Source organism: Ovis aries, chromosome 16 (genome assembly GCF_016772045.2).
Source record: "Ovis aries strain OAR_USU_Benz2616 breed Rambouillet chromosome 16, ARS-UI_Ramb_v3.0, whole genome shotgun sequence".
NCBI classification, from domain to species: Eukaryota; Metazoa; Chordata; class Mammalia; order Artiodactyla; family Bovidae; genus Ovis; species Ovis aries.
This window is the reverse complement of record NC_056069.1, coordinates 2305734-2333638: the sequence shown is the minus strand read 5'-3', so window position 1 is coordinate 2333638 and position 27905 is coordinate 2305734. Positions and strand designations below refer to the sequence as shown.

Genomic DNA, 27905 nt, shown 5'->3' with positions numbered 1-27905 from the left:
TATATTCAAAAAAATCAAAACGAATGCCAAAAATAGCATAGTGAACAAAAGAGTGAACTTTTAAATAAACAACAAGATGAGATCATGTGAGTCACTGATCAGGAGGCAAACTGCCAGCAAACTGTCCTCCTCGGGCCCTCTCTGTGAGGACACGACGTGAGCCCATGAAGGCTGCTGCCCACCGCGGGTCTAAGGCCGCCACCACCAAATCTGCTTGGCCAGTTTGTGCATCTGGAAAAAGGGACCAAAGCAGCAGCTTTTTCCCAGCTGTCTTTCCTTCACACCAAGGGTGAGCCCCAAGTCGGCTGTTCTCAAACATCAGCAAAGGAGCATGTTTCCTCAAATGCCTTTATCTGCTTAGAGATAAAGAGATAAAATTTCCACTCAGGGAAATTTAATAGCTACTAAAGAGTTTGTTGACAAAACTATTTTTCTTTAATGTAATTATTTGCTGCAGTTGCTAAACAGAATAGAGGCTTGCCTAGCTCAGCTCACAATAATGACAGAATACTGAGTCATCAAGCCTCCATCTCCCCTGCCTCTCTTCTGTTGGTTTTTTTTTTTTTTTTGCTTCCCATTTTATTACGGCTCAGTGGGTTTGATTTCTCGATATTAGATTAAGTGAAACTATTTAGATTCTTTGAAACTCTTTATGCTCAGTTCTTTTTCTTTGCCCTGATTCATTTCAGGCATATGCGGGGACCAGAGAGAAGAGACAATGTAAGTACAGAACATCATCTGGGGAATGCTTGGCCCAGGGAAACCAGCATTGACTCTGCAGATGTCGAGGCTCTGTCTCAGCCTTCAGTGAAGTCCAGTGCTGGAAGCCAGGCCTACACACAGTCGGCTCCTGAACACCAGTGTCTGGGGTCTCCATCTTTCCCTCCTGCCCAGAATGCTGCATGGCTTAGCTCCTGTCCCTCTGAAGGTTCCCAGGGAGGTTGGGTTAATTGCAACCCCATTACCGAGTGGTAGTGAGCAAGGGGATTGGCAAGTAGGTAGAAAGAAGGATGAAGTAAGGCATGCTCTAGAGTCTGGCCTCCCAGAAAGTCTCGTAGGCCTCTGTTTTCCCCTTAAATATCTCTATGGCCTAAGAAAGAGAGGAAATGGCATTTATGGAATGTATGTCATGTACATGTTGCCAACCTAGCAAACATGCCTAGGACTGCTCAGTCTCAGCGATAAAAGTCTCATGTCCCAAGAACTCCATCAGTGTTAGGCAAATGAGGACCAAGACAGTTAGTCATTCCAACTTCACGTTTTCTTTGCATTGACTGTCCCTAGGAAGAGTCATTGTTTCCCTTTCACTAATAAGAACTCGAAGCTCAGAAGGGTAAGATACTCATTGCAAGCTGCAGAGCTGGGAGATAGCCAGGATTGAAACCCAGGTCTGCCTGACCTCCTCGCACTGTAAACTGCCTGAAGAAGGCCGTCACACCCGTGCCATGCTCAAGGGCTCCGCCCATAGGCGCCTGGCGTGCCATAGCTCTATGCCAAATGGTGTGCTTATTCTGATGAAGTGCTGAGATATAAGATGTAATGGACATGCTCCAGTGTGCTAAGGGGAATCTGATCACAGGATGCACTACAGAGGGGGAGTAAAGAAAGTGATGTATAAGGACTGAAGAGCTAAGTGTGACTTCTTAGCGCTGTGGTCATTGAATGATGGGGAGACACAGGATAGTCACTCCAAGGCAAAGCTCAGCGCCCTTCAGCCTCAGGAGTGTCCTGACTAAGGCAGGCATGGGCAGTGCCCATGGAGCCTGTGGGAAGAGTGAGGACAGCAGGTTGGTTTCAGAGCCACAGGGGCAAAGAGGAGAGAAGGTTGAAAATGAGGGCAATATCACATTCCCAAGGATCCCTACCTCTGGAAGGATTGACACTGGTTGTCATGAGAATCTAAAAATCTTATGTTTTGGACCAGAGGAGACATGGTTGCAGCAGAGTCAAAGACCAGTTTCATTTTGGGGATTCCATAGTCCGTGTGTATTTATCTGTGCAGCCCTTTGTTAGGATTCCTCCCCAGCTGGCCAACCTGGATGAATGATTCTGGCTGTGATCCACCTTGCCTCATCTCAGTGGTAGGACTAAGGATAACAAACTTTTATTGAGCACTCAAACATACCAGGCACAAGTAGTAACTAACTTAATCCTCACAACAGCACTTGAGGAAGGCGCTTGTTCATCACTACTGCCCTAGCCTAACGAAACAAGTCCGAGTTGACAATTCTGGTCTACTAGTCAATGGCAACGTTATTTTTGCCTCTCTGAACATCATTTCCTATCTAAGGAGTAGAACATAGAGCCCCTCCCTTACCTATTTCAGAAGGCTGTCCCAAAGACAGATGTGCTGCCCCAAGTGGGCACGCCTTGAAAGCTATTTTCAAACCATAAGGCTGTATGAACTTGGGCAAACTCCAGGAGACGGTGAGGGACAGGGACGCCTGGCGTGCTGCAGTCCACGGTTGTCGTGAGGAGTCAGACACGACTTGGTGACACAGAAACGACAAGGCCGCTGTGCTTTGAACCAGAGTGACCAGTGCAAAGCCGAGACCCGGAGAAGGTTAGGCTTTGGGTCAGAGAGATTAGGTGTGAATCAATTTCTGTAACCCTTGGCAAGGTAGGAGTGCTTCTTGGGCAGCGTGTTTTCATTTGTAAAATGAAAATGTTAAATTCTTGAAGAGTTGCTTGAAGAATTGGATGAAATACTGCATATGAGTCTTTGGGAGGCATAGTAGATATCATCATTATTAGTATCTCTAGGGCTGTTTAGACACTTCAGAACCTATTTTAAGTATATAAACGGTGTTTCAGATTGGAATGTCTTTAAATGATTATTTGTATTAAGAAATCATACATTATTTAGCAAGTTCTACTGTTCTCCACAGTACCTTTGTTGTGGAGACACACAACTGCCAAAGAAAGAAAAGAGAGGCATTTCTATGTTTGAGAAATACATTTTTCTTTGAGAAGTTGTGCTTTGATGATAAATTAATATCTTTTTCTTTCTTCCCCTTACCAGGATGAAGACGATGGTATGTTTAGAAAGACTTTCTTACAACTTGTAACCTTTCCTTTAGTTTTCTGTGTTCAGATGGAATTAATTAGTTAATATAGAAACTCTGTAGAATCCATTATAACTTTACAATTAGTATTGAGCATATGTATGGCAGTTGGTATACTGTATAACTATAATAAAATGGAATTACTTGGCTGGATTACCAAAAAGAACTGCTAAGTTCATGTATAACAGTGCAAATTATTAATACTTACTAGTACAGCAAAATTGACAATCACACATACAGTATGATAGACAGCATTCCAGTATTGAAGCTCTCTAATGCATTTGGGTAAAGGATTACTAACTATATATGAATGACATGGCATAAAATTTGTCTTTCATTAAAAAAAACTTGTGAATCATTTCTGAAATTCATATGGTTTCTAACTGACAATTTTCTGACAAGTTAACATTTTAAAAATGAAAAAAAAAAAAGTGCTATGAAGAATGATGGAGAATGGCAGCGTTTGAAACTGCTCTGAGGTGGTAAACCATCGAGAAACCCCTGTGGGTGGGCGCCCACCCCGCCGCTTCCTGATGACATTTGATCTTTCCAGTCTTTGTGTCCCACTTTACACTGGCTGTTTTTAACCAGGGAGCAGTTTGGGGATGGATGTTCCTGTGCCACTTGGATTCTGACAATCTCTCCTTTTTCTTTTCCTCTGAAGTACATCAAAGACTTCCGCCCCAGCCATCACCTCTCCCCATGAGCTCCAACACCTTCCCTTCAAGATCTACCAAGCCATCGCCCAAGAACTCCCTCCCATTAACTCACTCATCTGGAGCCTTCTCAGAAAGGTGTGTGCTGAATCACTCAGTTCTGACCTAGCATAATGTCTGGGGCCACTGATACTGAGCTAATGTCAGGTGGGTTGAGGAAGAAAGAAAGAAGTCACCAGTCACAGGGTCAGAATATTTTGGGTCTTAGGAAAGAAAACCAAGCTGAGCATAAGGAATGCACAAACGTGCATATTAACTCACTGCTGTCTTCTGAGTGCTGTGCTTGGGGAGAAGAGAGGTACAGAATTGACTGCCCTGCCATGGCCCCAGACAGAATGGACTCTTTGGCAGGAAATGGGGAATGATTTTTACTCTGTAGGTTAAAAACAAGCAAACAGTCAAGAAGCCCAATTAATTACTTGGAGTTCACCCTCCATCTTGGGTGGGAATGCCCATCCAAGGCACCGTGCACTGGCAGGCATGGAATGCTCACTGTACGGGCTCTGTCCCCAGCAGGTCTGGTTTCTCAGCAGCAAGAGTGTTTCTCAGGACCCATGAGGAGGCAGGCTTTCCAGGAGAGGCACAGACAGGAGGAAGACTCAGGGCATTCCTCATAGATAAGCCCTCGGGCTGTCTCCTGGCACCCCCGACGGTTCACCCACCTAGGCCTAGTCCCTACCCTAAGGATGGAGGGAAACTCACCCACCAGTAAGGTCCTTCCACTCTGCTATGTATCTGGAAGGGTTCTCAATTTCGTTTTCCCCAGGTGCCTCTTGCTCTGATTTTCTGCTGCTGCTTCTCATTCTTCCAGGTGTTTTTCTTCTGCCACGTCTGCTACTTTCTTGTGCCGCCTCATCCCACCCTGAGCCCGGCCCTTCCCTTCATTCTTTCAAAACACTACTCGCACGAGATTTCTGAACAAAGCAGGCCTCTATCGGAAGCTTGGCCTAGAGGGTGGGGAAACTGCTGCTCAGTGTGGAGCAGACAGACTTTCAGGGCCTCCCACTGGCCCTCCTCCCCCACTGTCCCCGCAGATGCAATTTCTGTCTGCTGTGGCACCAGCGAGCCCTCTGTTTCTCACGCCCTCCCCTCTCCCTGTAGACCACTAGGCTCTGGGCAGTCACCATCCCAAACCACACACCCATGGAGGATATTTCCCTAACAGAAAGAGAAGCGTTCCCCCAGAGAACTTCTGTCGTGCTGCAGACTCGAGGTCCTCACACTGCTGCTGCCTGTTTAAAGCAGCTTTTGAGGCTCTTTCCACTGTTCTGTTCTTGCTTTTGTTCTTCATCTTGAGAAGCTCGTTAGACTCCGGCCTGGTCTTCCTGAGACAGGAGTGAAGTGTGTCCAGCAAGTTCCTTCTTTTTGCCCTGCCCCCGTGGTTTCAGGGAGGGGGTGAGAAGAGTCAGAGAAGCAGCATTTCCCCAATTCAGGTCCCTCTCTGACGCCTTAAGCCCGACCCAACTTCACATCTGTTCTTTTTTGTCTCCACAGCAACCCTACCTTTCCGCAGAGCGCCTCCCTGCCGCCATGCTTCTCTCAAGGTTTGTTCTCTGCGCTCTAGTGACCGACTCTAGCCCATATGCCGTCGTCCCAAAGCCTTTCGGCAAAAGTTTTGTTGTTTCCTAAAAGCATCCGACTTCATTATTCAGCACTTCGGTTTCTGAAGTGTACCAAAGGTTGCTGTAGTGATAGGATACTCCACACAACAACAAAAACAACACACAGACACACACACTCCTCCGCAGGAAGGCGCCCTTGGCTTTATCTTCCCAGGCGGAACTTTTCTTCCCGGCTGTTTTTATATGATGCTTAGGATGGTGCTAGCTTTCTCTGTAGTTTAGATTTCTATAATGAATCTAACCTGGAGTGCTAGTTGAGGAACATGTTTAAAATACAGATTAAGGGACCCCCAACCCCCAGGATTCTGATACAGTAAGTCTGGCTGAAGACCTGTATTTTCTAATAATATTTCCTTTGGGTGTCGATGGTAAGTATTTCTTGAGAGAGTCCTCAAACTTTAAAAGGCACGCAAATCCCCTGGGAGCTATGTTAAAATGCAGATTCTAATCAGTGGGTCTTGGATGGGACCCAGGGTTCTGCATTTCCAGCAAGTTTCCATGTGATTCCCAAGTTCCAAGTTCCCAGCTGGTATTGCTGGTTCATGGACCACTTCAAGTAGAAACAAAGGCCTACCCAGTAGGACTAGCTGTGTTTATTTTCTATCCTTAAGGACTTGCAAGTGACTAGTACATGGTAAGCACTTTAAAACATTTGTTGAATGACTGTCAAATGACTATGGAGAGTCACCCAACTCTAGTAAACAATTTTTTCTTCTCATGCTAGAAAACACATCTTGTGTTACCAGATTTTCTGATTTATTTTTCAAGAAAACATAGAAATATGGCTTTCAATGTGAAATTACCTAATTTTTAAAGATTGACTTAAGATTTAAAAATTCTGTGAGGAAAAAATAAAACACTTTTTTTTTTTTGTAGTCATGTACACATGCAGGAACATTAGTTTGTGTTATAAACAGAAAACTAATAAGTTTAAATTTTCACTTAAGAGTCGACTCTTTCTTTTAGGGGCATGTCTATTACATTCAGTTGGGTACATCATGCCATATATGTATGAGATTCTACTGCTGACACCAATGAAACCCACTGTATTTTCAATGTTTCCTAAGCATTTTAGGATATAGTGTCCTTATTCACTACATGGCTTCCACAACTCCCCCCACCCCTCAGTGGCCACAACTCATTATTTTGTAAACCTACTTTGTGTCCCTAGCCTGGTCCGTCCAGGCATCTGAGCTTGAGACACTTCACTTATAGCAGTATCTGCCAAAGTAAATTCCATAGACCCCTGCTTCTATGAGTTGGTGACAGAGATTATTAATATAAACAGTTGGCTTTTATTATTTTTTTGAATATAATCATCCCTCTAATACAGGAGGGGGGATTGGTTCCAGGACCCCCCACTGATAACAAAATCCCAGGATGTTCAAGTTCTCTGTATAAAATGATGTCGCACAGTTGGCCCTTCACATCCACAGCTCCACATCCACAGACCTGGCTAACCCATTGGTTGAACCAGTCTGTAGTCGGCTGAATTCACCGATGCGGAAGCCATGAACGCAGAGGGCTCACTCTACTACCTTAATCAAAATCGATCCCTTTTCTCCCAAGAGTGCCAGGACACCTGGTCCTCAGTCTAACCCACTGGTTCCCCAAGGTCAGGAAGATAAAGCATGTGCTTTATATTGGCCAAAAACCTGTGCCAGTTCCCTTGAGGATCTATTTATTAAGGGTGGAGGGTGACTGCAATGAAAAGTAATATGTTGTCTGTCATGAACAGTGACTTTGTGGTGCTGACCTGCAGATGCAGATGGAGAATAATTCCTCAGTTCTAAGACAGCCATGCCCTGTAGACCTTCATTGCATGACTTTCTCACGTAGCTAGATCTCACTCACTCAGCAAGCATTATACAATGTTGCACTGCAGAGATTGTCATGCGGAAGGTCTGCTCAGGCACTGGGAGCCTTAAGAAGGAAGATCAGCAGCTCAGGCTAGCCCCATCTGCATCTCGAATAATCCTGACTAGGAAGACTTGGACTCTTCAAGTAACTCTCCCCTCTCAGGGGCCCTGGGGCAGGCGATTTACCCTCTGTGGTGTATTAGATGTATTAGATGAAGTAACAGAGCTGGTGCAGAACCACCTGGAGTGCTTGTTAAAGGCAGATTCTTGAGCCTGGGTGATTCAGGGTCCCCCTGGAATTCTCTTTTACGCACAGTCATATTTGGGAACCACAAGCTCAAGTTCTGGCTCTGCCACTAAGACACATGATTTGTTTAGACTCTCTGAATCTTTGTTTCATGATATTCAAAAAGAAGACAATACCCACCTTGTGGAGTTGCTGTGAGGATGAAAGGTCATGCACACAGGTGTCTTATTCAGGGCCTGGACACAGCAGTGCTGAAAAAATATCTGTTGAATGAACAAATGAGTGATGCATGAATTGTTAAGAGAACATTCAACTCACGGACTTTACCAGCCTGAAATAGCTGTTCTGGCATATAGAGACAGGTTTAGCAACTGCAAATCAACACAATCAAACCTTCCCTGAGATTAGGAAACACATTCTCTTGAAAAATTTCATGGAACTGTCAACAAGGAAAAAAAAAAGCATTAGAGAAGATGAGGCACAAATGCTGGGTAATTTACAGACTCCGACACAGGCTTCCTGATGGATCAGATACTGTCAGGGCCTCCTTCTATGTGAGTCTAACAGTTCTACTTCTAAAAGAAATTTGGTCAAGAACAGCAGGTAGTAAGCTCTGGCTCTGAAATCTAAGAATATTCAAGGTAATTTCACCTCATCTTGGGTAAGTCACATGTCTTGTTGTGAAAATGAGAACATAATTATCCTGACCTCCACATTTTACCATTTGGTGGTATATATGTAACTTGCTCAGTTAAGCAACCAATCAAGTGTGCGGTGTAGTGTCTCAGAATTTCACTGGCATGGCTGCAGAATAGGGCCCGAAACAGCCCTTGTGGTTTTGAACAAGTGAAAGTTATTTTGGAAGCTGTGGTTTCTTGAAACGTTAATTGCTGGGAACAATGGCAAGGGCATTGTGGAGGGCGGGCAGTGATGGGCTATGACTAGTGAAAAATTGCTTAAAGTAAATTAACGTTCAAAATGCTATACTTTCAAAGGCCCCCTCAACAGACCACTTCCCAGAGTGGAAGGCAGGAACTTCTCGCCAGTTCCCAGCAAACCTAGACCACAGTCCCCTGGGGAAGAACAGGTAATAAGGCATATGTTCCTATTTTATTTCTACACCAGCAAACGAATCATCAGAATCTTCCACTGAATAGTCTCCTATACTTTTATTTTCTTTTACTCTTAATTTTTTTAGTGAAAAATATTGAGGGGAGAATTCAGTTGAAAAATATTCTTTTTCCTTGATGTTCCTCTTCCAATGGCAAATGTGTGTTTCACATTAAACAGAAAAATAATTCTATTTTTCATCTATTTCTTAGTTTATGACATAGCATAAGTCATTTAACTGCTCATTAACCCAGTGTTTTTCATTAAATATATTATTATTCTAAACTGAAGAAATTATTACATCTAAATCTTTCCTGCTTAGAGACTCGATTATCTATGAATGCTTATTTACCTCTACCTTGCGAATGAGCCTACGATAAAAAGCAGTTCACACAAAATAGCTTCTATTTAGCTTTACCTGAATGATTCTATATTCAAAGTAATAACACAAGTGTTTCAAACTTCATGGAACTGAGGTGGTGATTTATGGAAATGATTACTTGGAGGCTTTTTTTTTTTCCACTTACTTATGTAACTACAAAATTTATTCCATTTTTTAAAATTTGCATTTTCAGAATTCATTAAATGAAGACTGGTATGTTTCTTATATTACCCGAACAGAGGCAGAAGCAGCTCTTAGAAAGATAAACCAGGTACTGTGCCACAAGTTTATTTTTTTAAGTATAGATTGAAGAAAAGAAATGGGACTGACTTTTCCTGAGTACCAATGATGGGCTTTAGATACTGGCTCCAAGCTTGCTTTTCATAGCTGCTAACAACTAACAACAGATTCTTATTTTCACAACTTCTCTTCCTACAGTTTGTATCATCCAATAAAACAAACCCCAGCGGATGCAGTGGTAAAGAATCTGCCTGCCAATGCAGGAGGCACAGAGACTTGGGTTCTGTCTCTGGGTCAGAAAGATCCCCTGAAGGAGGAAATAGCAACCCACTCCAGGATTCTTGCCTGGAAGCTCCCACAGACAGAGGAGCCTGGTGGGCGACAGGCCACGGGGTCTCAAAGAGTCAGACAGACTGAACATACATTATGGGCTAGGAATTCTGCTGGGTGCCATTCATGCTGCTATACCAAGGGGTACCAATAAGTGCCAGCTTCTCACCTACTAATCTCCATAGCGATGACTCCTAGGACCCCGGGAAAAATTTTTAATTAAGGTAGTCTTTGATTGGAAGAATCTTAGGAGATTTTATTAATGAAAATGGTCCATCTTTCACAGGAATCACACAGCATCAAAAGGAAACTCTTTCCCCCAAATTTTCGACATCTTACTAGTTGTGTCTTCCTCTTGACACCCGATTGCCATCCATATCAACGTGGAGGAACCCATATTGAGACAGACAACAGCAACTTTTTGTCCTTTTCCCTCGAAATTTCTAATTGTCCTTTAATATTAAAGGTCTTAAACCAGATTTCCTGTCTTCCAGTATTGAACACTAATCTTAAACCTATATATCAAAGATCCTTCATCTTTCACATTCTTCACATCTCAAGACCACAACAAAAGTCCTCAAGCCTCAAGCTTGGCTGCACTTTTTTTTTTTTTTTAATGATACGAAGAGATTAATGTTCATCTCCCCATCTTTTAAAAACATTCTTTATTTTCGGCGGTGCTGGGGCTTTGCTGCTGCTCAGGCTTTCTCTAGTTGCGGTGAGCAGGGGCTCCTCTTCGTTGCGGTGTGCAGGCTTCCCACCGCAGAGGCTTCTCTTGCCGCGGATCGCAGGCTCCAGGCGTAGAGGCTCAGCAGCTGTCGCTCCCCAGCTCTACAGCATAGGCTCAATAACTGGGGCACATGGGCTTAGTTGCTCCAAGGCACGTGGGATCTTCCCAGACCAGGGACTGAACCCATGTGCCCTGCACTGGCAGGCACATTCTTAACCACTGGACCACCAGGGGATTGCACATTTAAATCCCTTGGGGAGCATTAAAAAAAAAGTTCTGATTTTACCTGGAGAGATTCTGATTTAATTAGTCAATTAATTAAATTAATTAATTAAATTAGGGATGCTATGTGGGCTCTGGAAATCTTCAAAACTTGAAACTCCAAAGTGAAGCCAGAGCTATGACTCCACAGGTCTATTTGTCTAAGAGAGATGTTCTGACTAGAATTTACTCATTCAATCTAGGATGGAAAAGAACAAAGGAAAGGCATTATTGCACACTGATCATCCTGATTTCAATACACAGAAGAAGAAGCAATTTAAAGGAGTTCTTCTTAATTCATTCTATTTTAATATTAGATCTGTATAGTATTATTATAATATTATGTAGCTAATTTATGAAATGAAATTTTAAAGGATAGGCCAGATCACCACACTATTTTGGTAAATATCAGGAAAAAAGGATGATCCACATTGGTTTTTTTTTCAGGTATTTGATGATGAAACACATTATCTGGGCACCATGAGATTTTAAAATAGGTACATCTCTTAGGTATTTGGTTGTATTCTGATTTTGACTGTGGAAAGAAAGTGCATAGAATTAACTCTCAGGAGCAGGAAGAGATATCTTTAGTTAACCACTAAAGTCCTTATTTTGCTGGCCCTGTATCCACTCAACCATCTATTATTTATTATTGTAAAAAAGATTCCTTTTTCATTGAGAGCCTTCAAAGAGATCTCTTTGAAATTTGGGAATTTCTCTAATATAATCTCTGCTGCTTGCTTCTTGACAACCAAGAAATCCATGAGACATGGGACTACTGCTGTTTGGGGAGCTAATTGCTCATTACATTGTCAGCTGGTAGGTTTCACGATCTCTAGAGGATTGTGTGCTGCTCTTAGAGGCAAGAGAAGTATTGACTTTTGCTACTTCCATAATAACAAGAATCTATCCTTTTAGGACGGCACTTTCCTGGTTCGAGACAGCTCTAAAAAAACAATATCCAATCCATACGTTCTCATGGTGTTGTACAAAGATAAAGTTTACAACATCCAAATCCGTTATCAGGAGGAAAGCCAAGTTTACTTGTTGGGAACTGGACTCCGAGGGAAAGAGGTAAGGGTTGTCAAACTTCCCCCAGTTTTCTGCGTGTGCCTCTCTACACACCTACCTGCACAGAACCTGGCTGTGGGCTTCTTTGGAGGTCAACACTGCCTGGCAACTTTAGAGCTAAATTGCATTAGTGAAACCCTGCATTTACTGGGAGGAAATAAAATGTTAACAGCATCTGCCTCTGCCACAGGGTCTTTTTTACATCTTTTATTCCAGCTAGTCTAAAATCACATGTGTAACAAAAAAATGTGTAAATTAAAAATATCATTAGATGGTGCCAAAGGCAAGTCCTTTCTGACACAGAAGTCAGTTAAGTCACCTCTGTGACATGATTTTGATGTAAGGGTACAGTGTATTTATAAGGCCGTGTCTTAGATAAACATCTGGAAAAATGACTTGGGTCACTTCTCCCTAAAAACAGAGGTTAGCCCAATGAAGCTGTGCAAATTGCCAAAAACATTTCCCTCTGTTTTCCCAAGGTGTTATATTAGTCCCTTTTGGGGGTAGTAATGAGAACTGTGGAAAGAAAACCTTTCAGGGCTGCTTTTTGCAAAGGAAACTGTGGCTAAACCTAATGCTTCAAATGTGTTTTTTTAAGTTCAAAGTTCTAGGAGGAGGATCAGCTGTATCAAACATTTCCAGAAGGAAACACAACTCACCCATAACTTCTACTTCACTCCAAATATTTTTAAGTTATGATTATGTGAACCAGTAGAAAAAACACATGATTTTCATCATATGTTTGAATCACTGGTTCGGGGTGGGTAGAGCTGCATCGGAGAAGGCAATGGCATCCCACTCCAGTACCCTTGCCAGGAAAATCCCATGGACGGAGGAGCCTGGTGCACTGCAGTCCATGGGTTCGCTGAGTCAGACACAACTTCCCTTTCACTTTTCACTTTCATGCACTGGAGAAGGAAATGGCAACCCACTTCCAGTGTTCTTGCCCGGAGAATCCCAGGGACGGGGGAGCCTGGTGGGCTGCCGTCTATGGGGTCGCACAGAGTTGGACACGACTGAAGCGACTTAGCACCAGCAGCAGCAGAGCTGCATTGGTCCCGTAGAAGCAAAGATGTCTGCTCTCCAGGATCTCTACTGGGCTTGTGTGGAAGCACACAACTGCAAACCTCTCATTGCTGTTGCCCTGGAGGGAGGCACCTGGAAGAGCAGTCTTGGAGGAAGTGCTCAACTCTGTCTGGGGCACCTCGGTAACATCTGACTCATTTCTCAATGGACAGATGGGGGTTTCTCAGTTTGGCCCTCAGGGAAAGGGTAATACAGGTAATGAATGAAAGGACTCACTACAGAGCTCTTGTGAGTGAGGAGGCGGCAGTGGGAACACAGCAGATTCCATGAGGGAACTGTTATGCCATACTACAGATATCTTCAGACAGCAGAGATGCTGCCTGACCTCCTGATTCCTTGTGTCTCCTAACATTATTAGTGATTTAGAGGAGGGACACAAAAACCAAAACCAAGTCACAAATAGAACAATCCTCCTGAAATCCAATGATTGGTATCCTTATAAAAAGAGGGAGATAAACGATGAGGCCCCATATTCAGTAGCCTATGATAAACCATAATGGAAAACAATATGAAAAAGATATACATATATCTTAATCACTTTGCTATACATCAGAAACCAACACAACATTATAAATCAACTATTCTGGAATAAAAAATAAACAAGAACAATCCTAAGGCAAAGCTATCATAATTAGACTCTCCCTCTATCTCTCACTGTATATAATGTATATAACCCCCTGCTGCTGCTGCTGCTGCTGCTGCTAAGTCGCTTCAGTCGTGTCCGACTCTGTGCAACCCCATAGACGGCAGCCCACCAGGCTCCCCCGTCCCTGGGATTCTCCAAGCAAGAACACTGGAGTGGGTTGCCATTTCCTTCTCCAATGCATGAAAGTGAAAAGTGAAAGTGAAGTCACTCAGTCATGTCTGACTCTTAGTGACTCCATGGACTGCAGCCCACCAGGCTCCTCCATCCATAGGGTTTTCCAGGCTAGAGTACCGGAATGGGGTGCCATAACCCCCTACGTGAAGTTAAATAACATATACATAAATACATACTTGTCTTTTATCCATAGTTTGCTGAATGTTGGTGAGGAATTTTTTTCAAAGTTCCATAGCAGAAATCATTAAAATCTTTGCCAAATTTTATATAGATTGATAATCCCCATAGTACAAGAGGTAGGATGTTATGCAGATTTTAAAAAAAACTGCAAAATTCATGCTACACATTCAAATGCTGATTTTCTTCCTATTTTGAATCTTTCAGGACTTTCTGTCTGTGTCAGATATTATCGACTACTTCAGAAAAATGCCGCTTCTGCTTATTGATGGGAAAAACCGAGGTTCCAGATACCAGTGCACGTTAACGTATGCTGCAAGTTATCCCTAGCAAGTTAGCCAAGCAAACGAATCTTCCTCCTGCCTCTGTCCCAGCATGGGAAGATCAGTCAGCCTTGGTGAACAGTCAAACACTTAGGACTGAATTGAACCCCTTCAACGTGAATTTAAGGGTTTTGTCCTTTCACTTATGAAAGTATTTGAAATGAAGACTGTCAAATATCCCATAATTTATTTATTTTTCTTCAATGTTTGTAAAGTGCATGAGTAATAATGTTCACACTTGAAGTCTAACAGTGCACTGTAATGATTCATTTTAAAAACATGTGTATTTTTGAATACCCATGTCCAAGTACATTAGTTTGCACACCTATAGAGACAATTTGGGACAAGTTTAGAAACACTGAAATGGTAACAGATTTTGGTAACACATGAAATGGATTTTTAAACTAGCCAATCCTTTGTCAGTCAAAAGCAATCATCAATTTTATATGTATAATTTGAAATTACTAAAATTGACTTTCTTGGCAGCAATAATTTAAGAAGCTTCAAAAGCATTTCATCCTTTCTTAGTTCATGTTTTTGCTGGAGAGTAGGGATTTTTTTGTATACTTTTTTTATGGAAAAGATAAATGCATGTTGGAATAACTTCCTGGAATTAAAATTAATTTGACTTCTGCTTCACTTTTTGATTCCTAAAACAATTTATTGACTTAATTGAATTATTTAACTGTTATTTTCCTATTTTAAAGCAAATTTAAGCTACAAATACCAAAAGAAAACATTTTAAATTTAGAATAAGGCTTTGGCATCAAATACACCAGATTTAATTTCATCACATCTGACATCCTCATCCTCTCTCTTCCACCTCTACCCAACTCTGAAAGTATCAAGTGATGTGATTTTTACCAACGTCTTCCTGGGAAGATGAAAGAGCAATTTATGTATACATGGAAAAGTTTAATCAGACTTTCCAATTAGATACCTTTCTTCTATTTTTATCCCCCCTGCCATCTGTTATAAAGCCATTATCTTCACCCTTCCCCCAAAGGCTTTATAAATTCTTCAAAGCAATTCAGTTCTTTCCTTCAACTTACATATCCCATTTAATAAAAAATGGTAAGCAATTTCACAAGACGAAAACTTCACATTCACTTAAGTTTTCCCTTTTGAGGCCTTGGTTGTCATTCCACAACTTGTATTAATAACAAATTTTTTTGTCTTCTTGGTTTTATCTATGAGTTTTATAAGCCACAAATAATATCTTATATTTTCATTTTCATGAAATTGTAGAAAGACCACTGGAAGAGATATTGGAAGTCATCTAGTTAAAAGTAATGATTTGCCAAGATAAAGAATCTGTGGAGACTTTTAATCAATGATGATAGACAAGACGCTTAACAAAACTTCATCCTTACAAACTAGAAGTTCTCAAATCAGGACCCAGCACTCAGGAACTCTAAAACTGAAAAACCTGCATCACTTACAACATGTTTATTCAATAGGATATTCAGTGAGCATTTATTTCATGGTTATTCTGTGCACTGAGCTGGGTGCTGGGTAGTGAGCATAGAAAACTCTGCAGGTTCTGGTACGGAGTGAGCTGACCTTGTGCCTTGCTTCGTGATATTCTATACTTAATGTTCAAAAATTTCTAAAATCAAGAACACAGTAGATTTCAAGGCAACTATCTTGTAGTGAATAATGTTTACAAGGTAAACAGATGCTTATTATTTTAAGTTGCTGCTGGTGGAAAGGGGTAGAAAACCTATTCCACTGCAATAACTGAAATGAGTTGTGAGGATCTGATGTTTTTATGACAAGCATTCTTCCTCCCCTGCTTCAGGCCATGGCAACTCTATTCTTTTGGTGGGGCCTTTCTTTCTCTAGAGGGTTTCCCAGGTGGCTCAGTGGTCGAGAATCTACCAATGCAGGAGACGCAGGTCCGATCCCTGGGTTGGTAAGGTCCCCTGGAGGAGGAAACGGCCACTCACTTCAGTATTCTTGCCTGGGAAATCCCATGCACAGAGAAGCCTGGTGAGCTACAATCCACGGAGGTCGCAAAGAGTCGGACACCACTGAGTGGCTGAGCAGGCACGCAGTGCTCCTTTTCCACTGGCCTGGCCTGTGTCCCAGCCTTAAACGCAGCTGCTCAGAACCCTTCTTAACTGAAGCTGGCCCAGTCGCGACCCTTCTCTGGGCTGTTAAACACAGAGGCTAAGACAAAGGCCCTCTCTTTTCTCTGGGGCCTCCAGAAGATAATGCTGTACACCCACCACAGCTCTCTTCTCTTCTGCCTGTTACATGGGGCGATGAGTCTCTAATAGGAAAGGGTATAGACCAGTGCACAGGAACAGAACCAGGGCAGAGATATCTGGTGGATTAGTGAAGGCCCTGAAATCTATCTCAACCATGGGCTTTCAAGTCACATGACCTAATAAATGATTTAGCTAGCTTGAGTTGTTTTTGACACTTGCTACCAGGAGACACCTGATTAATATAAACCCATACCATACATTTATAATTTTGGAGAAGGAAATGGCAACCCACTCCAGTATCCTTGCCTGGAAAATCTCATGGACAGAGGAGCCTGGTATGCTGCAGTCCATGGGGTCGCAAAGAGTCAGGCACAACTGAGCGACTAACAATAACGCTAACTCTAACTATACCATACATTTATAATTTAGTAGCTCTCTTTCAATCTAAGCCAAATTCAAGCACAGAGGATAGGATGAGCAGTGCCTCATGACCAACTTCCTATGCAATGCTCTTGCCATTGGTGAAATAAATTAGCCATTTCTTGGAACATTAAAACGAGAGAAGCCTACAAGAGCATGAAATGATTATTTACAATTCAACACATTTTTCTTTTTTTAATTGAATATATTAGTAAACTCAATTCTCCTAGAAACAGGTTGATTCAACAATAAAAAGTCACAAATTTACAACAAATAAATAAAAAATCAGATTAAAAAACTATCAGAAGCAAGGGATACATCTGGCACTTTAGACTCTTCCAAGTGGGGGCTGTTTCTTTCTGTTTCCTTTAAGTCATCTGTCTTCACAGGATGACTAAAATGTAGGGTAAGGTCACAAAGCAGTAACTGGGAGAGTTCTGTGTAAAAGAAAAAAAAAATTAATAATATAAGACACTATATTGTAACACATATGTCACAGGCAACTATTATTACTTTAAGTTGCTATTTCTAATTATTAATTTAATTTTTAAGTGATTATTGCTTAAACCACAATTTAGATGTGCCAAATTTTGACTTAGAGTCAAATTCATACACCGCAAAATAAACATGGCATAGAAGCTTACTAGAAGGGCTCTTTAGCTCAAATTGTCAGATGTTTTACTACACTGCAATTTGATTTATGCAAATGTATGTATTTTTTAAATTACTAGTTTTATCTGCAATACATGCATACAGTATAAAGAATCAAATAAAGCATGTTACAAAAAGAGCAGTTCCTATCTCCCAGAGGCAACCACTTTTGATGTTTTTGGAGCTCATTTTGTTTTTGTGGGGTTTATGTGTGTGTGTGTGTTGTGTGTTGCATTTTTGTTTATTTTGGGAGGGGTGGTATTTAACCTCCATATCTCTAAATGATATTCATGTTTTTTCTCAATTTTAGGTATTTGCTTTTGCCCACAGAAGAATAAAATATAGCTCTTTCCACTTATCACTATTCATCCAATATATTTGAGTATAATTTTTCTTAGCTCAGTATTTAATGTTTAATTTTTTTATTATACATTCTTTACAGTTGAGTCTTATAGGACATTTCCCTTCCTGCAAGCTTCCACCTAACCACAGTTAATAATTGTTTCCTTTTTTCATTGCTTAATTACCATGGATGTATTCCAAGTTTCCGCAGTTGGGTAAATCTCCTTCCTGTATAGTCCAGAGCTTTTACTGTTCTACTGTTGAAAGTCTCTCCTCTCCTAGAGCCTTCTCATCAGCTCTAGTTTGGACTGACAGCTCTCTAGAAAGCTGTACAGTTCACATCTTGGGAATTCCCTTCACCACTATCCAATGGACTCTTTTCACCCCTCCCTTGTGTGGAGTATCTTTCTTCCAGAATCTCATGTCTCTCTCTCTCTCTCTTTTTTTTTTTTTTTTTTTTTTGGTCTATTCCTTTGGTGGAATACAACCAAGGTAGCTTTCTAAGGTAGGGAAATGTATATGTCTGAAAGTTTCTCTCTCTACACCAATGCTTAATAGATTGACTGGTTATAGCAATCTAGGCTGGACATCACTTTTCTTTAGATTTCCAAAGGCAGTGCTGCACTTTCTCTTAGCTTCCAGTGTTTCTATGGGCAAATTTCATATAATTCTAATTCTTAGTCACTGTTTCTCTTTAGAAGATTTAAGAATCATGTTGTTCTTCCAGTGTTCTGAAATTTTGTAGTATTGTATTTTAGTATAAGACTATTTTTATCTACTGTGCTGGGCTCTTTCATTGTAAAAAAAATATCCTTCAGCTCTGGAAAATTTTCTCAGATTATTTCTTTAATGAATTCCTCCTCATTCATTGTCTGTGTTCTTTCTTTCTAACACTCTACTTATAGAATGTTAGACTTCCTTGTCCATCTGTTTTTTTGCTCTACACTCAAGGGAATTTTCTTCATTTAATCTTTCAACCATTCTCTAGAGTTTATTTCTATTGTCACACTTTTAATTTTGTTCTCCAAATATTTTTATAGTATCCTATTCCCTTTTCATAAATGTAGCATCTTCTTTTACTTCTCTGTGGATATTAATGATAGTTTCTTAAGAGTTTTTAATTTTCACTTGTAATCTTTTTCTCCTCACTGATTGAATCTACTTACTGGTTCCGTCTCTGCTTTTCATATTAGATGTTTTCCTCAAACATCTTTTTTTCCATAGTTGTCTGCTCATATTTAAGACTATCGTTCCAAAAAGACAATTAGAATTTCTTTCCCGTGGCAATTATTGTGTGGTGATCTGGCTGGGTGTTTTGTTGAGGAAACTCAGTTCTGAGTATCTTTAGGTCTTTTCTCTTAGGCTTATCAGATTCCTGAAAGGAAAATCTGTCTGAGTGTATAAACCTGGCTGCCAGCGTTTTGTAGCCAAGTGGGGAAAGAAAGTCAATGGGTTATGTAAGAAAGTCTTATGGATTTTGTAAGTCAATATGTAAACTTTGTCTTAAGACCCTTGTTTTTAGTACTACTATTTCCTTCAACTTGTGAGACTTTAAGTCCCAGGTCTACCAGCTGTGTAACTCTGGGAAAGTTAGTTAATCCCTTTATATCTATTTCTATATCTGTAAATGTCAACTGAACTGAAATGTCAATGGTAATATTTCCAACCTCATAAGGTTGTTACAGCAATTCAGTCCATTTATGTAGAGCTCTTGGAAGAGTATCTGAATTATGGTAGATGCTATAAGGGTTAGTTATTGACATTAATACTTCTGGGAGAAAGTGGGGGTAACAGAGTATTTGTTTAATCTTCCATATTTACCAGAAGTCTACCTTCCTAGTCTGGCTCTATTAGTCCTTTGTATCTTCACTGCCTGCCTATCCCACAACTTTTCAGGAAAACATTGATCAAATTTATTCTATTTGACCTCATGAAAGAATAACTGCCAAACTAGAACAGTCAATCTAGTTTGAGAAGAATCTAAAGCTTCTCTAATTGTTTTAAATAAGTGCAAGCATCTCAAAATCAATTATTCATTTAATAAATGTTGGCCAAAAGCATACTATATAAAGGTACTGGGTTAAGTGCTAGGAATAACCTTAAGAGATGGGATAAGCAAGCAACATACAATTACAATATAGTATGATAGGTGATATGAGAAAGTAGAAGAAATGACATACTGGCTTCAAAAAAAGTTTTCCAATGTAAGTAACTGTGACTTATAAGTAGCAGTTAACCTGGTTGACTGTGCCAAAGCCTTTGACTGTGTGGATCACAATAAACTGTGGAAAATTCTGAGAGAGATGGGAATACAGACCACCTGACCTGCCTCTTGAGAAACCTATATGCAGGTCAGGAAGCAACAGTTAGAACCGGACATGGAACAACAGACTGGTTCCAAATAGGAAAAGGAGTACGCAAAGGATGTATATTGTCACCCTGCTTATTTAACTTATATGCAGAGTACATCATGAGAAACGCTGGGCTGGAAGAAGCACAAGCTGGAATCAAGATTGCCGGGAGAAATATCAATAACCTCAGATATGCAGATGATACCACACTTATGGCAGAAAGTGAAGAGGAACTAAAGAACCTCTTGATGAAAGTGAAAGAGGAGAGTGAAAAGTTAGCTTAAAGCTCAAGATTCAGAAAACGAAGACCATGGCATCTGGTCCTATCACTTCATGGGAATTAGATGGGGAAACAGTGGAAACAGTGGCAGACTTTATTTTTCTGGGCTCCAAAAGAACTGCATATGGTGACTGCAGCCATGAAATTAAAAGACACTTACTCCTTGGAAGAAAAGTTATGACCAACCTAGATAGCATATTCAAAAGCAGAGACATTACTTTGCTGACAAAGGTCTGTCTAGTCAAGGCTATGGTTTTCCAGTAGTCATGTATGGATGTGAGAGTTGGACTGTGAAGAGAGCTGAGCACTGAAGAACTGATGCTTTTGAACTGTGGAGTTGGAGAAGACTCTTGAGAGTCCCTTGGACTGCAAGGAGATCCAACGAGTCCGTTCTAAAGGAGATCAGTCCTGGGTATTCTTTGGAAGGACTGATGCTAAAGCTGAAACTCCAGTACTTTGGCCACCTCATGCAAAGAGTTGACTCATTGGAAAAAGACTCTGATGCTGGGTGGGACTGGGGTCAGGAGGAAAAGGGGACGACAGAGGATGAGATGGCTGGATGGCATCACCAACTTGATGGACGTGAGTTTGAGTGAACTCTGGGAGTTGGTGATGGACAGGGAGGCCTGGTGTGCTGCAATTCATGGGGTCGCAGAGTCCAACAGGATTGAGTGACTGAACTGAACTGAACCAGGTGAGGTGGAGGTGGGGAGGCAACCTATGGAGGTGGAGCGGGCATTTCAGGAGAAGATGCATGTAATAATTAACACACAGCCACAAAAGAAGAGCAAACATGTAGACATGCAGACAGTTGAATGTGGCTGGAATCTGGAATGTGTAGGGAATGAAGAATGAGGTAACAGAAAGGAGAGGTAGGCAGGGTCTGATCTCAAGGTCTTATAGTCCATTTTAGGAGGTCTGGACTTAGTCCTGAGGACAATGATGAGCCAATGAGCATTTTTAGCAGATTTATATTTCAGAAAGGTAATCCTTGCTGTTGAGATTGCTTTTGAGAGATGATGAATTAAGCAAAGGTAACCCTATTCCTTTACATCGGACTCCTCACAGCCTCTGTTAATATGTACTGTGAATTTGTGACAGAATTATTTAGCATAAAGCCCTTCCCAAAATTATTTGATCATCAGTTCACTGATTCCATTTATAATATCTATTAACATCACCTGAGACAGCAGTATTCTTGGATCAGTCCATGAAATGCTTGGGAAATTCTTCAGTCAGTTCAGTCGCTCAGTAGTGTCTGACTCTTTGTGGCCCCATGGACCACAGCATGCCAGGCTTCCCTGTCCATCACCAATCCCGGATCTACTCAAACACATGTCCATTGAGTCGGTAATGCCATCCAACCATCTCATCCTCTGTCATCTCCTTCTCCTCCACCTTCAATCTTTTCCAGCATCAGGATCTTTTCAAATGAGTCAGTTCTTTGTATCAGGTGGCCAAAATATTGGAGTTTCAGCTTCAGCATCAGTCCTTCCAATGAATATTCAGGACTGATTTCCTTTAGGATGGACTAGTTGGATCTCCTTGTTGTCCAAGGGACTCTCAAGAGTCTTCTCCAACACCACAGTTCAAAAGCGACAATTCTTCAGTGCTCAGCTTTCTTTACAGTCTAACTCTCACATCCATACATGACTACTAGAAAAACCATAGCTTTGACTAGATGGACCTTTGTTGGCAAACTAATGTCTCTGCTTTTTAATATACTGTCTAGGTTGGTCATAGCTGTTCTTCCGAGGAGCAAGCATCTTTTAATTTCATGGCTGTAGCCACCATCTGCAGTGATTTTGGAGCCCCCCAAATAAAATCTGTCACTGTTTCCATTGTTTCCCCATCTATTTGCCATTAAGTGATGCCATGATCTTAGTTTTCTGAATGTTGAGTTTTAAGCCAACTTTTTCACTCTCCTCTTTCACTTTCATCAAGAGTATCTTTAGTTTTGTTCGCTTTCTGCCATAAATGTGGGAAATGCTTAGGAGAATACATGGAAAAACATAACAGGCACTCCCTACTTGGTGCCCAACTAACAGCCACTTCCCTCTTCTTCCTGGGGCACAACTTGACTGCACTTGAGGTGATCCTCTCCCCAGTTTCAGCAGTATGTTCTGACTGGTCTAAACTGGTTGTGTCAGTCCTAGTCTCCTTGGTGGTAACTGCTGTAGGATATACATGTGGTGCAAATCTGGCCAATGAAAGGAAAGGGAAAATGTGCTAGAGGGATCTGGAGAAAGGATTATTTAAGAGACACAGGCAGAGAGAATGTCTGTATATGATCATGTTTGCAGGTAATGACCATGAGAAGTGATAAACGGAGTGAACATAACAGAGCAGAAAATATGAAAACCTAACACCTGATGAAACCTTTAAAACCCTGAATTAACTTTAGGGTTGCCCAACCTTGAATCTTATTATTATTTCTTTATTGCACAATCAGTGTAATTGGTATTTTGTTACTTGTAGAAAGGTCTTTTAACTGACACAGAGGCTGTCTTCATATATCAAGAGTTGTCATAAGAATAACTACATATTAAGTGATTTTCATGGCTAGAAAAATGACCAGTGGGTGAAAGGAATAGGGAAAATATTTCAGCTAGTCTATGATGAAACACTGTGTAATATAGAATAGACTGGTAACAGAGAGAGTTTTCCAACACAGAGAGAGTTTTTCTCAACACAGGAAATGTTTGGTCAAGAATAGATGAAATATTCAATCATAGAAATTCTACATGCCTGGAATAAAATTACAGAATATGTCTGTAAGGTGAGTGACTAAATATCATGATCTATAAGGTCTAATCCTACTAGAATCATCAATTCACACAAACAAGCAAACTTACAAGTTTTGACTTAGAAGGAACTTTAGAGACTTAGTAATGATTAGTGGATAAAGATACTGAATTTTGCAGACTGTGACATCACTGTGTAATAGTTTGTTGAAGGGAAGGATGAGGAGTAAATTTAAAGGGGTTAGTTAGACATCATAAGGTTTCTATAAGGAGGAGAATGGGACCACTGAGGATGAGATGGTTGGATGGCATCACCGACTCCATGGACATGAGTTTGAGCAAGCTCCAGGAGTTGGTGATGGACAGGGAAGGCTGGCATGCTGCAGTCCATGGAGTTGCAGAGTCGGACACGACTGAGTGACTGAACTGAAACTTTTTATAAAATGTTGGGGATGAAAATTCAAGTCTGCTATCTTTCAGGTCAATGCTCAAACATAATGCATCTTCAGAGTTCATACTACATTGTAAACATGGCTTAAGAAATAGAGAAATCCTAATGAATAGGCAAAATTCAGTTACACCTGGCAGAAGCACAAATTGACTACTTTTTATAACAATGAGTTGCAAACATTTTAATTCAGTGATTACTACTTACCATTCAGTTTCTTTAGCTCCAAAGAAATTGTGTTAATGTTTTTAATTATGGCTTCCACATTTAGTTTACGGTCAGTAACATTATTCTTAATCATCTGGTTCGAAAAGAGAAACAATGTACAAATCAGAAGTATGTATGTATACTTTAAAAACACATGAAAAGTTGCCCAACATCACTCATTATCAGAGAAATGCAAATCAAAACCACAATGAGGTACCATTTCACACCAGTCAGAATGGCTGCGATCCAAAAGTCTACAAGCAATAAATGCTGGAGAGGGTGTGGAGAAAAGGGAATGCTCTTACACTGTTGGTGGGAATGCAAACTAGTACAGCCACTATGGAGAACAGTGTGGAGATTCCTTTAAAAACTGGAAATAGAACTGCCATATGACCCAGCAATCCCACTGCTGGGCATACACACCGAGGAAACCAGAATTGAGACACGTGTACTCCAATGTTCATTGCAGCATTGTTTATAATAGCCAGGACATGGAAGCAACCTAGATTTCCATCAGCAGATGAATGGATAAGAAAGTTGTGGTACATATACACAATGGAGTATTACTCAGTCATTAAAAAGAATACATTTGAATCAGTTCTAATGAGGTGGATGAAACTGGAACCGATTATACAGAGTGAAGTCAGCCAGAAAGAAAAACACCAATACAGTATACTAACGCATATATATGGAATTTAGAAAGATGGTAACAATAACCCTGTATACTAGACAGCAAAAGAGACACAGATGTATAGAATAGTCTTTTGGACTCTGTGGGAGAGGGCAAGGGTGGGATGATTTGGGAGAATGGCATTGAAAAATGTATAATACCATATAAGAAACAAATCACCAGTCTAGGTTCGATGCAGCATACAGGATGCTTGGGGCTGGTGCACTGGGATGACCCAGAGAGATGGTATGGGGAGGGAGGTGGGAGGGGGTTTCAGGATTGGGAACACGTGTACACCCATGGCAGATTCACGTTGATGTGTGGCAAAACCAATACAGTATTGTAAAGTAAAATAAAATAAAAATAAATAAATAAATAAAAATAAATAAAAATACTCAAATTTTCAGCACTTCTGGAAGAAGAAAATCTGTTATTACTAAAATTTTAGTGAAATTATAGTTTCTTTAAATGGTTAGAATTCTCACACAGGAAGTCATCAACTTGTTGCTATTTTTCCAACTGAAAACACCTCGAACCAGAATTCTTAGGATGAGGCTGCTTCTTTAATCAAACCATATTCATACAATGGAGCCCTTACAATAGAAATACAGATGTCCCCATTTCAGAACTCCTCAGAACTTGTAAAACTACCTTGTGTCTGGGTGCTCAGTTGCTTCAGTCCTTTCTGATCTTTGCCCTTCTATGTACTGTATCCTCGGAGAAGGTGATGGCACCCCACCCCCGTACTCTTGCCTGGAAAATCCCATGGACGGAGGAGCCTGGAAGGCTGCAGTCCATGGGGTTGCTAAGAGTTGGACACTACTGAGCGACTTCACTTTCACTTTTTCACTTTCATGCATTGGAGAAGGAAATGGCAACCCACTCCAGTGTTCTTGCCTGGAGAATCCCAGGGATGGGGGAGCCTGGTGGGTTGCTGTCTATGGGGTCGCACAGGGTTCGACACTGACTGAAGCGACTTAGCAGCAGCAGCAGCAGTACTGTATCCTACCAGGCTCCTCTGTCCATCAGATTCTCCAGGTAAGGATACTGGAGTGGGTTGCCATGCCCTCCAGAGATCCAACCTGTGTCTCCAGCATTGCAGAAGGATTCTTTACTGCTGAAACACTGGGGAAGCCCATAAACTTCCTTACAATTTAGCAATCTCATAATATCTTCTCTACTTTTATTTATGTAAGCATCATTTTCTAACTTATGCTTGAATGACAGGGTCCATATATGATTTATTTAAGTACATATTAAGGCATAAAATAAGACACAGTTATAATTCCTTGACTAAGAAGATGGCAACATGGACACTTCTACTTTAGCTTTGGGAGTTAGGGCAATGCATATTTTAATTCAGCTGAGATACATTAATCAACAGATTACTCCTTTATAGTACAAAACATATGTTTAGTCAGTTGTGTCAGATATAAACATATGGAGATGTTTCTAGGTCATTCACTAGAAATTAACCTTAGTCATTCAAGTATCTCAGAATAGCTTGAATAAACCACAATTAGTGCACACAACTTCAGAAATACAGAATATGGGAAGTTATGCCTTATGCTGCTTGTCCAAAAAAAAAAGAGAACAAACTAACCTTGGAATCAATTCTTTGACTCTGCCTTTTCCTGAGTCAAGGAAATTTATCCTATTTCACTCACTTCAGAGCCACTGTAAAAGAAATAAATTGTCCGCTCTCCAGACAATGAATAAAATACACTTTGCATCCGCCTACAAGCCCCTAGGTGCTCAAAATCGAATGGCAGCTATCTTACTTGGGTATAGCAAAGCCAGATACACAGGTCTGTGGAGAAAGTAAAGATGATAAAAAGCAAAGGCGGTGGGTTGGGGATGGCAGAGTTTAAGAACTTTAAAGAAATGAATGCAAAAATAGAAGTAAAAACCCTGAGGTAAGTAGAAACTAAATGGAAGGAGAAATGCCCAAGAAAGTTGACCCCACTCTGGGTTCCAGTTATCCAGGACCCTCAGGTGTCCAGAGGTAGGTGGGGTCAACAGCGTGGCAAGGGGACGGGACCCTTTGGACTAGATCGAGGCCAGAGCTGGCCAACCCTTCTCCAGGAAGCTCCGACAGGCCATCACCCTGAGACTGGAGAGGCCTGCCAAGCGGCGCTTCTCCAGGAGGTGGGAAGTGGAGACCAGGATCGGGGCCCAATAGCACTGGAGCCCTCCATACCATAGACTGAAGGCATGAATGCAAGTAAGGCCCTATCCCGGGACCAAAGGCCAGGAGGCCAGGACGTCCCCGTAAAGGGGGATCATTATCCTCTTCCCGTTCTAAAAGCCATGCCCTCCTTCTAGTCTGACGCCCGGGAGGAGCCTCAGGTCTGGGGCCACAGTCTAGGGTCTGAAGATGGCGCCTGCGGCAGCCTCGAAGATTCCGCAGCCCTCCGCTCCCAAACCAGATCGGAACAAAGCGAAACAGACTCAACGGACGCGCCCGGACCCACCCAGCCAACCATCCCTTACTGACTCAACACACGACCGTGCCTGTGAGGCAAGCGGGCTCTTGGGAGCCACAGGCGGAGAGACCTTGCGAACTGCACTGGGTCCGGGCTGAAGATGAAACTTGAGGCAGCCTGGACAGGTCAACAGTCTTCACCTACACCACACAGACCACAGATGGATTAGGATTATTTAAAACCCAGTAACCCAGGCCAGCCCACAACCCGGACCTTGTGGGGACGCACCAATTTCTCCCTGTTAAGTGGACAGAGCGAGAGTTGGGCCGAGGAAGTGAGATTGGGCTTCCTGATTGGTCAGTGTCTTTTCCTGGTGCATCCTGGGAGTTGTAGTCCCAGGCGAGGCCCCTACAGAGAAAGTTCTGGTTGCGTGGCAGGAAGTGACTAGCATTACTGTGTGGGCAGAGGAGGACAGTGAGAAGGCATTTTGCCGACTGTTATGCCAGGCGCTGGGCTAGGTGCTTTACAGCTCTTATTTACCTTTAATTTTCACAGAATAGGAGTGTGGTTAAGGTCAGACTCTGGACTGAAACTTCTTGGGTTTAAATTCTACTCCAGCGCTGGTATAGCTATAGATGTCCTCAGCTATCATATGAAGATAATAATGACTACTGTCCGTCTTCTTTTGAGAGTTAAGTGAGATAATACATCACACTGGGCTTGGCAGATGATGTGCTGCATAAATGTTAGCTATTATCACTCTTATAAATCTGTACAGATGAGCTGAGAGGTATACACTGGTCTCTTGCCAAGTAGAGAAGTTGGGATTCAAGCCATCTCTGCTGGATTTCGAGAGGATTTTCTGGCACCATTGCCTTTGAGTGACTCAAAGATTTTTCTTGGTGCCCTCAGGAATTGCCATAGACTTGATGAACTTCAGATTCAGATTCTACACAAGTCCACCGTCTCTAAAGCTTCCTTGTTTGCACTTAGCAGCCTCTTGAACCAGTGGGTTCCCAACAACTTGCAACACACAGTCTGTTTTTATTTTATATCCGACCTGGTGGCTCAGATGGTAAACCATCTGCCTGCAATGCAGGACACCTGGATTTGA

At 41.5% G+C, this 27905-nt stretch overlaps 2 protein-coding genes across 5 annotated transcripts in view; one reads left to right on the top strand and one right to left on the bottom strand.

The window, feature by feature from the left end:
* The window catches only part of LCP2 (lymphocyte cytosolic protein 2), a 47412-nt gene extending 32734 nt beyond the window's left edge, over nt 1-14678 (top strand). For all 4 annotated transcript variants that reach the window (XM_004016859.5, XM_012096693.4, XM_060400217.1 and 1 more), the window contains 8 exons: nt 690-720; nt 3023-3035; nt 3730-3859; nt 5276-5325; nt 8505-8596; nt 9195-9272; nt 11481-11636; nt 13924-14678. In XM_004016859.5, coding sequence (XP_004016908.3) covers nt 690-720; nt 3023-3035; nt 3730-3859; nt 5276-5325; nt 8505-8596; nt 9195-9272; nt 11481-11636; nt 13924-14046 — 673 coding nt within the window. In that variant the 3' untranslated portion in view covers nt 14047-14678. The remainder of the gene's footprint in view (nt 1-689; nt 721-3022; nt 3036-3729; nt 3860-5275; nt 5326-8504; nt 8597-9194; nt 9273-11480; nt 11637-13923) is intronic.
* A 2174-nt stretch (nt 14679-16852) lies between these two features.
* Nucleotides 16853-27098, bottom strand: C16H5orf58 (chromosome 16 C5orf58 homolog). The gene is made up of 3 exons (XM_027979975.3): nt 25969-27098; nt 23696-23789; nt 16853-17109 (listed from the first exon to the last, which is right to left on the bottom strand). The coding sequence occupies exons 2-3, from the start codon at nt 23787-23789 to the stop codon at nt 16958-16960; spliced, it is 246 nt and encodes an 81-aa protein (XP_027835776.2). The 5' UTR covers nt 25969-27098; the 3' UTR covers nt 16853-16957.
* Nucleotides 27099-27905: the final 807 nt, after the last annotated feature.